Source organism: Brachypodium distachyon, chromosome 1, assembly GCF_000005505.3.
Source record: "Brachypodium distachyon strain Bd21 chromosome 1, Brachypodium_distachyon_v3.0, whole genome shotgun sequence".
In the NCBI taxonomy this organism is placed as follows: Eukaryota; Viridiplantae; Streptophyta; class Magnoliopsida; order Poales; family Poaceae; genus Brachypodium; species Brachypodium distachyon.
Genome location: NC_016131.3, coordinates 18,505,908 through 18,518,043, shown reverse-complemented (window position 1 = coordinate 18,518,043; position 12,136 = coordinate 18,505,908). Strand labels below are relative to the sequence as shown.

At 50.7% G+C, this 12,136-nt stretch overlaps 1 protein-coding gene across 3 annotated transcripts; it reads right to left on the bottom strand.

Annotated features, from left to right (window-relative positions):
- Positions 1–510: 510 nt before the first annotated feature.
- Positions 511–5,618, bottom strand: LOC100839257 (BTB/POZ domain-containing protein At3g49900). 3 transcript variants are annotated; one of them, XM_010231324.3, is made up of 4 exons: positions 5,053–5,618; positions 4,856–4,928; positions 2,349–2,861; positions 511–1,731 (listed from the first exon to the last, which is right to left on the bottom strand). In XM_010231324.3, exons 1-4 carry the CDS (start codon positions 5,262–5,264, stop codon positions 928–930), a joined length of 1,602 nt encoding a protein of 533 aa, XP_010229626.1. In that variant the 5' UTR covers positions 5,265–5,618; the 3' UTR covers positions 511–927. The 3 variants fall into 3 exon arrangements, with proteins under 3 accessions (XP_010229626.1, XP_024313853.1, XP_024313852.1); XM_024458085.1 differs by lacking the exons at positions 4,856–4,928; positions 5,053–5,618 and adding an exon at positions 3,088–4,849; XM_024458084.1 differs by lacking the exons at positions 4,856–4,928; positions 5,053–5,618 and adding an exon at positions 3,093–4,849.
- Positions 5,619–12,136: the final 6,518 nt, after the last annotated feature.

The window sequence follows — 12,136 nt, the reverse complement described above, 5'->3', positions numbered from 1 at the left end:
TAGGTACCTCTCCTTACACTTCAGTCATTTCTCTTATGTTTGGATCATTTCCTTCCATATAGGTCGTTCTATTGACTTGTTGACTTGCTCGTTGCCACATAAGATTAGGGGTGCGGGCCACATAAGTGTATTATATATTATTCCTAAGAGCCCTTGAACGGAGATCATTTATGTGATCTCGGATCAACCGTCGAAAAGCTTGGTGTCTTCGTGGGACTTCAAAAGGTTCCTAAATCATGTAATGTAAGATACAAAAGAATATAAGAATGTGTAAAACATTTCATTCTTGTTTTTAATCCATTTTTGTGTTTTAGGAATCCTACAAATGAAAGAAGCTCGGAACGTAGGTCACAAAAATATTCTAAAAATGTTGCTCAATCTTATGAGTCAAACAACTCATATAGAAAGGATTTCCACCAGGGAGGACCCAGCCGCCTGATTGGATGGGGTCTGCGGTCTGCCCCACCCAATAAATTTTAAAATATTTCATAACTAGAAAAAAATAAAAAATAAAAAAATAAAATCATAGTGTGTTTGATCCATCCAATGTCAGAAATACACCAATTGACACACCCAATAGGCCAATATTGAAAACCTGGGTCCGAAATATTACCCATCTTAGCATGTCCCGGTGTTTCGTTTTGCACGACTGTAACAAGATCATGTGGTGCTGTCAATAAACAAGATTTTGTGGTGCAAACAGTACAATTCACTCGAATTCCAGTATCGACATGCTCAAGTTAAACCCCGAGATCGGGTGGCTCCTAAAAACTTGCACGCAAGGGCCAAAAATTTCCACCAGAACAATGTAAAATCATATGGCCGGCCGTGTGAGAATCAACGGTGCCGATGTAATCTGATACTCATAGTCGTCTTGACACTCTGACACAGGAATATACCTCCGCACCGATTCAGAGACCAGAGCGATCACACGACCGAGAGGTTCCTCCGGTGAGGCCGACTCCAGTACTCCTCCTCGCCCGGCTCCGGCGAGGAGCCTTTCTCGCCCACGAAGACATCCGCGGTGCCGCCATTACTGCTCGCGGGCGGCGCGTTGCCGTTAGCCCCTGGTGGCCTCCGGCCGAACAGGTTCTTGAACCCGTGCAGCAGCCGCGACCTGATGCCGCCCACCTTGGCGCCGACGCTGCTGTCATTCCCGGCGCCGATGCCGGTGCCGGATGGGGTCACGTCCTCCCCGTCCCAGAGCCGGTTGCGCGGGATCCGGAAGCTGGCGGACTTGGCTGACGCGCGGTCGTCGATGATCGCGGCCGAGGCCGCCGCCTGCTGCTCGGAGCGGCGGAGGCGGCCGCGGAGCCCCGCGAGCTCGCGCTCCAGGGCGTCGATGCGGCGCCCCGTGGCCTGCATGGACGCCCGGATGTGCGCAGACTGGCGCATCACGGCGTCCCGCTGCAGGATGTCGCCGAGCGACATGCCGGCCCCGGCGGCGTCCCCGGCTCCGGCGCTGAACGTGCCGTGGCCGGAGACGGACCTCTTGAGGAGCAGCGGTGGCAATGGCGCGGCGGAGACCGCGGCGGCGGGGTGGTGGTGGTGGGTGAGGAGCATGGAGTGGTGGGAGTGGAGCTGCTCGACGAGCATGGCCTGGACGACGAAGCGGAGCGGGAGGCGCGGGTTCTGGACCAGGTGCATGAAGAGGTGGTGCGACAGGTTGGCGCAGTTCACGTTGTAGCACAGCCGGCTCTTGTCCTCCTCCGTCAGCTTCCCCTTGTGGTTCTGCATTTATCCGTGCATGCAGTGCAAATCCGTCAGAACTACTGGACTACAGAAACAACTCAGCGATCCTGATGCGACTTTGCAGTACCAAAGTGGTACGGTAAAACAAGGTCTTGAGTTTAGAGATGGTTAACTAACTCTTACTATGACACCCTTGCTAGTAGTATGTAGCGGTAAAAGCTTTCACACATCGATACACAAGATTATTATGACACCCTTACTAGTATGTAGCGGTGCAAAACTCATGCCTGTATACTCCGCTATGCAAAATACAGTCACGCTTCTCAACGCTGAACGTACGGAACTACGAAGAGATGCCTTGTCTTGAGCAAGTGTTGCTCGACTGACACTCAACTTAAAGCCAAAGCTAAAGCAAAACCGAACCCACAGTGCCTAGATGACTCAGCTCCATGTCGAGCACGAGAACATGTGATTTGCTTCTCCACAAAGTTTCCTGCTCCCTCCCAAAATTACTCGTCGAAATATTACATGTATGTATTTAGACGTTTTTTACACATAATACATTCGTATTTGGACGAATTTGAGAAAAGTAATCCCGACCGGAGGTACATGTGAATCACTCTAAGCAGGCTAGCATTGACTGGAGCAAAACTTACCTCGAGGTAGTGATCCACGATGGTGTACATGAGGTCATGGTCATGCGCGAACCGCGCGCGCATGGCCTCCATGACCACCTGGAACTCCTCCAGTGGCAGCGCCGCCACGTCCTCCAGCCACCCGCCATGGCCGCCGCCGGACGCCGCCGCGAGCGTCTCCAGGCACCGCACGAGCAGCGCAGCAGCGGCCTCGCCGCAGCCGCCGCCGAGGAGCGGCGCGCAGGACCGGAGCACCTGCGCGGCGCGGCCCTTGTCCGCGGCCACCTCCCGGAAGAAGTAGTCCTCGGCGCGGCGGGCCAGCCCATCCTCCGCGCTCAGCTCCAGCCAGCCCGCCGCGGCCCATGAAGCCGCGAGGCCCGCGGGCGAGAGGGCCACGTCGGCGGCGGCGCCGTAGCAGGTCGCCACGGCGCCCGCGAAGTCGTCGAGCGTGAGCCCCGCCGGGAGGTCCACGGCGATGTCGCTCGACTCTGAGAGCTGCCGCTTCAGGTAGCCGCTCTCCGACGTGATCGGGCCCTGAGAAACAGAACGATGCAGCCAAGTCAAAAAAGATGATGATGACGCTATCAATTCGCACATCAAGAAACGTAAGCAGTACTAATGCAGTATTTGGCTCGTATAACTGTCGCTTAATTTGTCACATAAACAACTTAGCCGAACTAAAAAGAAAGAACATTGGTGAACATTAGCTTAAGAAAGAACATTTTTCCCGCTTGTATTACAGCGGAGTACCAAATTTTACCTTACCCGGAGGAAGACAAACAAAATCATCGCAATAAGGATGGAGACAGAGCATTTGCTCTGGCAGATGAGAGGCCGAGCCCACAAGATCAACAAAGACAACGAAAAAATGGTTTGCATATTTGCTGGCATTGGATCTTCATCATTTGCTGCCTACAAGTATCTGACAACAGTTTCAGGCTCTCATTGCTGTGTTTGACAAAGGTAGCACCCAACCTGTATTTCTGCAGCTCCTTTCAGCTCTGCGGCCCGTGGGAAGAAAAGACCAAGAAATTAATGGTTCTTGCGTCTGCCGAGCTCAGTAAGTCCTGCACTAAACTGGACTGCCCCATTGCCTAGAAAAGTTAACTATAATTGGACTGCACAATGTCACACAAGGAAAATTCAGTCTATTAGCAGGAGGGTGCTTCAGCCTTCAGATTGCTGACTGCAAAACTCCTGATAAACTACTCCCTCCGTTTCTAAACTTTTGTCGTGATTTTAGTGCAAATTTGATATAAAACCACGACAAAAACAGAGGGAGTATTTTATAGCAAGTTGAAAACAAATTCAGAATCCAAGTCCCAGCAACTAAGTACAAATTGTACTCCTTTCTCGTCCATTTGGCTAAGATCAAACGTAGTACTACTAAGTACTAACAGTACTCCTCCATACATTTTGAAATGGTCCGTCCTTCAGATCTTACATTTACTCCCATCTCCCTTGTGTTGGCCAGCGTGAATGCAGTGGGCGATACCTACGCAGCACAGCAGTATGCACGTACGCATGCTCTACAGATGCCAACCTGGTCCCAAACCAAAATGCACATCCGAATCCCGGCGAGACCAAGTGACCAAACCACCCCGTAAATCTAAGTCGAATTCAATACGAACTGCGCTGGCCACATAGTATGTTTCGTGGGAGGCCGGCCGGGGACCCGATCCCAATGAATACGCCTATTCATCAGCATTTCTCACGCAAGATCCCATCTCAAAGTTCAGTTCAGAATCGACACTGCAGGAATTGTATATACAACTACTACTGGAGTATTTCTGCTACGGTCAACATGCATGCATGCAATGCAGGAAGGCAGTAAACTGCTCAGTCTGAGACAGTAACTCCTGCGCATGCGACGGAGGTTACTGAGAGTTTACGGTAGACGATTCGTCCATACGCATGCAAGTGCGCTAACCAAGAAGGGGATCGGAGTAAATGTGCAGCAGAATCGCCATCAATTGTTGCCGGTTTGAAACGCCATCGGTAGCTGTTCCTCGTGGAGCTCAAGCTCTGGCTCTTGCCTGAACCGTAGTTTTGTGATTGTGAGGTTGGCCTCCTAAAAAAGAAGGGTTCCCAGTTCCCACAGTGAAATAGTGAATCTATGGTGGTGGTGACAGGAGAGAGTGGGTAGTAAAACTACTGCGAGTTACTCCTCCTTCTTCCTTAACCGTCACACGAAACGTCTGACGACGCGGGTGTGGTGTGGTAGTCTTCATGCGTTAGCTGTCTGTCTGGCATCTGTGTGCAGCACGTAGTGTCTGCTGAAAATAAATTCCTTACCACTAACGGTAACGGAATGCATGCATCGCTGCACGATCTATTCACGCGGACGAGAAAAATGCCAGGAAATTAATTACTATGGGTAGAAGGTAAGAGTACTACTACAGAGGAGTCCTTATGGAAACGCTAACCCGATCAAGATGGGGAATTCAGAAAACTAAATCATCCAGAGTACTGGCGGTTCAAGAGAAGGAGCGATCGGTCTTGGTACATACATACGGGATATATCTTACCCTGTGGAGATGGAAGCGGTGTTCTTGGACGCGGACGATGACATCCGGCTTGCACGGTCCATTCGCACGCGACCTAGACGATAAAATCGAAGATGACAAAATCAATCCCCGGCCGGTTAGATGTCGAATTCGGCCTGATCTCCATCGTCCAAGACCACAACGAACTGAATTAACCACGAACGGCAACATATACGTACCATGCTTGCACCGCGTTCCTGAGCACCGGCGGGAGGGAGGAGCGCGCCGCCGCCGCCGCGGGCGAGCACGACGCGGACGTGGCCGGAGAAGACGACTGCATGCTGGGCGAGTTGAAGCTGCAGTCCTCCTCCTCTTCTTCTTCTTCTTCGTGGTCGCCCTCGTAGATGGTGTCCACGACGCCGAGCTCCTGCCAGGTTCTGCTCATCTCCATATTACTCACACACACACACACACACACACTTGGATCGATCTTTGTCCTATCTACCACCAACGACGGCCCCTATGGAGTGGAGGAGGAGCGGCGGCTGCTGATCGATCGCCTCTTGTAGTAGTACCCGGCGACGCCATTTAGGAGGGGCCGGGCCGGGGGTGTTAAATCGGGATGGCAATGAATGCATGCATGTGGATGGTAAATGCGGTGGCGCCCCCCGGCCGGCCGGGTCTTCTTTCCTCCGTCCTTCGGCCCTGCACTGCTCCTGCTCGTGTGCGTTTTGTGTTGTCGACCTCGGTGGGGGGTGATGGAAGAAGAATCATGGGGGGTGATCCATGGGCCAGAATCAAGTTATGTTAGGAAAGAAAAGAATTTGAGTCCAATCAGTCCATCCATCGACAGCAGCAAAGGAGTTGTCGCACACGTTTTTGAGCCGTTGGATCGTGCAGCATTATGGTACGGATTGATCATCATCGGCAAAACATTCACTTCTCCATCTAGTAGTAATTGATAGCCTGTTTTGTTTTCCGGTCATTTCCACACGTCTGCTAAGTGTTAACATGTCATTCTCTTTTTACATGCACGCCAAAATGCAATGTGCGGTCCACTTGTCAGACATTCGTTTTAAACTTTCTTTCCCATCTCCAACAAAATCTTGGGGCTTAAATTCAAATCGAGTGATCCAAGCCAATTTTTTGGTTCGTATTTCAGAGGGTATAGAATGGCCAAAAAAGTCCAACAAAAAATTGGTCGAGAGGTAATTGTAAATATGGAGTACTAGTTTTTCAAATTTATTTTTTTGAATGCCATCGATTAATGTTTTCTTTTGGGCACGATCAAACGCAATCGGTTCATCCATTGAATTTGCAGCTTCCGTTTTAGGGACGTGAGGGTGGTGGTTTATTGTGTATGTATTCATGGGCCTCCTGCACGTATAACAGGCATGCACATGGCTAGCTGGTCATTCTCATCCATCGTCCGATCTGATCTACTCCGTCTGTTTCTAAATAATTGTCGTGATTTTAGTACAATCATCCGATCTACTCTCTTTTTAAATACTTGTCGTGGTTTTTGTTGCACTAAAACCATATTTAGATAAGAATGAAATTATCCTTAGCTAGCGAAGAAACGGTTGCTGCGGAGATACGCACGGCAAAGGGTGTGCGTAGCACGCAAGAGCCGGACCCGCAGGCCGCAACGCATCTTGATCCGTGCCGCGCTTTGGTCGTATATACGGTGCAAATGTACGTACGTACGCCCTGCAGTACTACACTTGTATGTATATGTACGTATGTACTACGTGTCCTGTTTTTTGTGTGGGGCGTCCAGAGATTATGCTCGTTTTTACGATTCTGGACCGTGCAATCAATTCGACGCCCGTACGTGTCCAGCTGTCCGTGTTGTGATGCAATGCCGCTATACATGCTCTGTTCTTAGCGTACGTCACGTGTGTTCTTGCGCTATTTGCGCGTCGGATCTGCACATTGCCCGCGATTCATGTACCGAAGGCTCTGTCAGATTTCTCCTCTTTTGGATTCTCACGACGTCTTTTCTTTTTTCTGCCGAAGAACAAGTAATGACAACGTTAATTCCTACTCCACTGTAAATTACGGCTGTCAGGCACCTTTAAACCAACTTTGGGGAATTACACAGAACGGTCAGGGAATCGGAGTCCACGGCTGCTGGAATGGAAAGCGAAGTTCGTTACGACAAAACCATTCCGATTAATTCTTGCCATTAGTCTGAAAACGGGCATAGTTTAGCCTACCATGTTTGAAAGTATGCAGCGCAGTGCAGTGCATTCTGTGGGAATCGATTCTGCCATTCTTCCCGATGAGAAAGATCGATCGCACGGCGCACGACACGGAAGAATTGAAGCCGAAATTGATGGCCGTTTTGCGTCAGCTCCGCGGGAACGGAGGAGACGAACGTACAGCGAACTGCTCGCCTCTCCGGCTCTCCCAGGTCTTCTTTCGTGGCAGCAGCGTACTGCAGACGGGTAAATGACGAGGAGCAGAGCAATGGAGTCTGACTGCAACGCTGTGAGGACATGCATCATGCATGCCTGCAAGGTTGGCTTCGGCTATTATCCCGCCGCAGCTCTGGTTCAGCAACAGTACGCGGAACAGAGCGTCTTCAGAAAAAAGAAGGATCGATCCTACAGGCGCCTGCCGTTCTTCAGATAACTTTTTTTGAATTTTTTGCCAGCGTCGATGAACAGAGCAGAGCAGGCCTTGCATGCGTGGGTCGCAGAGCGTCATGAGACATTTTCGTCCCGAATTGAAGGCTTCTTGTGCGCGTTCTTTTTCTTTCGCTATGACCACGGTATTACGGTAAGTATTTTCTGGCTTACAAAATCGGAGATACACGCACGCCTGATGCACACGTTTGGCCACTGAGTTCACTGATCCCTTCCTTTTATTACGCAAACATATTTACAGCTTTGGCTCAATCCGCTTGAGTTGCTAGCAACTTACGCTCGCAACGAAACGCCTGGCTTTACATTACATGGCTAAGAAGAAGAAGCAAAGAACACATTGAACGAAAAAACAATTCAGCAAAGTACTTAACTAAAGCAACACTGCCGTCAAAACTTGAACGGCAGCAACCACATGCATGTCAATGCCATGTGTTTCTTGATTCTTCCCGGTGCGACCTGCTCATTTCCGGCGATAAGCTGACCCCGCGACGACGGTGGCGGCGGCAGGGCGGGCTGGCAGCGCGAATTCCTCGCCACGGCCGGCATCGGCGTTCGTCGTCTGGACAAGCCCCGACCCGCCGACGTCTGACGCCTTCCCGGCCGGCAGCTCCCAGTAGTCCATGAGGTGCCGCCTGCTGCCGCCGCCGTGGGAGCTTCCGTCCGACGAGACGCAGCGGTAGCCGCCGCCCGTCCCGTGAGCGCTCTTCCTGATCGCGTCGATAACGAACGGGATCAGCCCTTCCATTTGCTCAAACTCGAGAAAGACTCTTCCTTGCGGTGGATATATGATCCTAGTACCCGTATATGTCCTGTCCTGGTGCTGTAATGCTGTGATTACGTGGGAGATTGGCTGTCTATTTATGGAGCCGGCCGGGGCGCGCGCATGCGCATGGCGGCGAGGGTAGGACAATCCGGTCGCGGCTGGAGCTGGCCAGGCTCTGTTTTCCGGTGGGCGCGCGTTTGACTGATCGGGCTCCGGGAAGCTTCTTCCTCGTGCTGGATTTGCCTACGATTATTTTATTCCGTTCCATCACATGTTTCAGCAACCAGGTGTGGCATATATCCTCCTGGGCTTCTCTGATCGGTGTGTTCGTCGATATGGGTGTCGCCTGGAACCGTGGGTGGAGAGAAGGATCTTCTTTTCTGGGCGTAGGGTACACACGAAACCAAAGCTGTAGCAACACCGTTTTGACCTTGGCCTCCATGTTAACATCTTCTAGACAGAGGAGATTGTCTATCTTGGACCCATGTCAGCTTCTTTTATCTATTTTTAGGTCTCGAAAGCACGATAATTATTTGATATCGACAGCAGAATTAATGGGAGACACGGAACTAGGCTATGACATCGAAGTAACAAAACTATGATGCTCATCGCAGGGTCAAGTCATTGCTACTCTTTTGACCCATGGCCAATGTACAGGAATCCAACTCTCCGGCACTCTTCAAGGGAAAAGCTTATTCCTGTTTGAAAAATCCGCAAGAATCGATCCAGGTAAACAAACACATGGTTTCAACACGATGTTCCGCAGAATTTTTCGTTAATGTTCATGTTTCCAGGGAACACAATTATGATAAAGCAGATGCATCTTCAGGATTGATTTGACACCATTATCAGTACGCTTTACTCCTTAAGAGGTAATACTTGTTTCAGAGGAGGACGCACGAATCATGCTATCCTTTGGCTACTTTCCCAACTGCCAATTCTGCAGAAAAATCTGATCACGTAACCACCCAGAGAACATTCGCCTTGGGATGTTTCGGGATGAAATTGAAATTTCACCTTCGAGCATGGTAATCACGTGGTTTCAGTCCCAGAAGACACTTTACAATGTACATTATGTGACCGGAACTTGACATGGAAGGATTGGAAGCCACCATTAGCCTGTCACATTTGACCTGCCCTAGTTCATTCCACCGAGCTTCAACCTTATGCATTATCCATTTTCACAAATCCAAGTTCAATCAGATCATCCAAGCAGGATTCAACATACCAAGCAGTAATAAAACAGGAATATCTGACTATAGACGAACAATTGAGAGCACAAGCAGAAGAGGAGATGGTCAACCACGCAGTAAGACAGGAATATCATTACAGTATCATGGCAAAAACTGCAGTAGTACCAGAGTAGTCGACTGCTAGCATACAATATACTAGTGCATACACCACCACGCTCAACATCCAAAGCATACACTAGAACTCGGGACCAAGGGACATGACAACAGACAAATTAAGACCAACAAAAGAAAACAACTGAATAGAAGCGGAAGGCTGCAACTACATAACGAGCTTTAGCCTTTCAGTGCGGTTAACTTCTTGACACATTACTGCCATAATGGTGTCTCAATCATCTGGTTTCAAACTGCTTCCACATGGATCTGAAAGTAAGGGGCGAAACAGTCAGAAAAAATATTAAAAAAACTATTAGATGTATTTTTGGCCAACACAAAATGTGCATACAGCTGACTTTGAAGTGTTCTTGTGTAAGTAGAGCAAAACCGAGCTGTTGCAGCTGTGGCGACCTTCCATGGGCCAGCACAGTCGTGTGATTGGCTGATTGCTAATCAGAGTCTTCGTACAAACCCTCATCAAAAGACCGGATATCTAGCTGATAACGCAGCATACCACCAATGCCACCAAACCCTTTGCAGAACTGCGATCCCTCTTGTGATTTGTTAGTGACAAACTCAAGAGAGCAACCGAACTTCTTGTACTCATTAGCAAACCACTCCAAGAGAGATGTTTTGTCCTGGACTTCCAACTCAGCATTAGTTTCAGGATCACCGAAATTGCTCTGATCCAATTCCTGCTCGGGAAGACGCAAACCACTCCAAGAGAGATGTTTTGGAGCGATAAGTCTTCGAGACGCCGTCGTATTAGACGACCGTCTCGGGAGCTCGGCCCACGTGCCCCATCCGCAGATGATTGGGCCGTCCATGCAGTGGGCCGATGGCTGTCCGTTTGGGCTCGCAGCTAGCCTTCCTCGCTTCTGGGCCCAGGATAATGGCCCGTACGCGGGTACACGGTACAGGCCGACGTTAGGGCCTGGCCCGCCTCCCATCGCGGTCGTCTTCCACATCAGGAACCCCCGCCGCGGATGCCCGGTGAGGTCGCCACTCTGCTCCAAAAAAGGTTCTCTTCTCCCTCACGCGTCGTCGCCCAATCTGGGCGGTCAATCGTGCGAGATGATACCGATACTACCACTGCTACTAATGCATGTCAATTAATTAAGTACGACCGGGGCGAAGTGACTACCTACGTGTTGTATTAGTGTTAGTGTGCTACCTTTGATGTATCATATGTGAGTACTTTCTCTAGCTCCTTTTCCTAATGATGCAGACCATTGATCGCTTTTGGCACTTTCGCGGTGGTCGCGGTGGACGTTCAGACGCTCCGTTCCAGATTCCACGTCGGGCCGGACGTCGTTACGTCGTTCCTCTTTCTTCCAACAAATTGAAGGGCAAATCTTTACGCTGCTTTGTAAACCGAAAAGGGCGGTCAGAAAAAGCACAATATGCGATTCATGCCACACGACTCAATGGTGGACAAAAAAGGACGAATGCCGCGAGTCGCGAAATATTGACTCCTCTTTCGGTCTTTCCTTACGAATAATTCGGAATTGGAGCACATGACCTGGGAACATTTTGTATCCAATCCTGTACTTGACGATTCTCTCTCGTGGTTAGTTTTATACTCTGCACGGTTAGCGTTGGGCGTGCCTGCGTATCGATCCTGGTTGCACTGACATCTAAAATAAGGATGCTTGTTTGTGACTGGTCCGGACGTGGTGGTCTTGTGTGATGCATACTTATTCCACACTTGGTTTGGTGTGCTATCAAAAAGAGCTTCAAAATCCATAAATTAACCAGCAGAAAACTTGCAGTGGGTTTGCCGCGTTGATAACCAGTGCAGAACCATCCAAACACTTGGACAACTGCAGAAACATCCAAATACTAGTAGGAACATGTGTGGCCCGTATCTCGCGGTATCGGCGTATCGCAGTAGAGGTCAAAACGCTACGGGGTGTGCAGACGCTGCCTGCAATTCCGAATGCGGCCATTCCCCCCCCCCCCCCCCCCCTCACTCTCACGCACAAGACAGATCCAAACCCGTCAAATCAGGGAAACAAACCGGGAACCTCTCACGCCAGCGGCTAGGCTGGCTATCGCTCGCTGCCGACCGGCACGGCACCCACCAGCCCCCCCTCGATCCCTGCTTCCCAACCGAAACCCCTGGCGCCGCGGTGCCAAGGGAAGAACCACAAGCACGCAGTCCACCGCACACCGCGTCGCTGCGCAGTGGGGCCTCCTCGTTGCGTCCAAGGTAGCCCACCTGCGGTCCGCACGTGCGCAGCCCCGTACGCGCGGGAGAGAGTGGGTCGCACCGCGTGTCGCGTGCGGAACTCCTTTGCCTTCCGCCGTGCAGCCGGTTTCGTCGCCTTCCCTAGCGAGGATGCGGTCCGCGGCCGTCCGCTGGATCCCCATCCAGCGGCCGGAGAAACATTCACGCCATTTGTCCCGTCGCTGCGTACCGGTTTCCGGACGGTGCGGTGGGGTGACTGGAGAGACCGTCCGATGAGATCCGACGGTTGCGGTGGCGGGTACTACCAGGGCGAAGAAAAGGCACGGCGAGAAAAAGTAAAGGAAGGCTCCTTAATTAATGCGATTAAATTAA

What these genes read in the sequence shown, in the direction of transcription:
- LOC100839257 (XM_010231324.3), bottom strand. Translation starts at nt 5,264, where the DNA reads ATGGAGATGAGCAGAACCTGGCAGGAGCTCGGCGTCGTGGACACCATC. An exon ending in AGGAACGCGGTGCAAGCATG is followed by an intron (nt 4,929 to 5,052) that starts GTACGTATATGT and finishes TTTATCGTCTAG; the next exon opens with GTCGCGTGCGAATGGACCGT. An exon ending in ACCGCTTCCATCTCCACAGG is followed by an intron (nt 2,862 to 4,855) that starts GTAAGATATATC and finishes TCTGTTTCTCAG; the next exon opens with GGCCCGATCACGTCGGAGAG.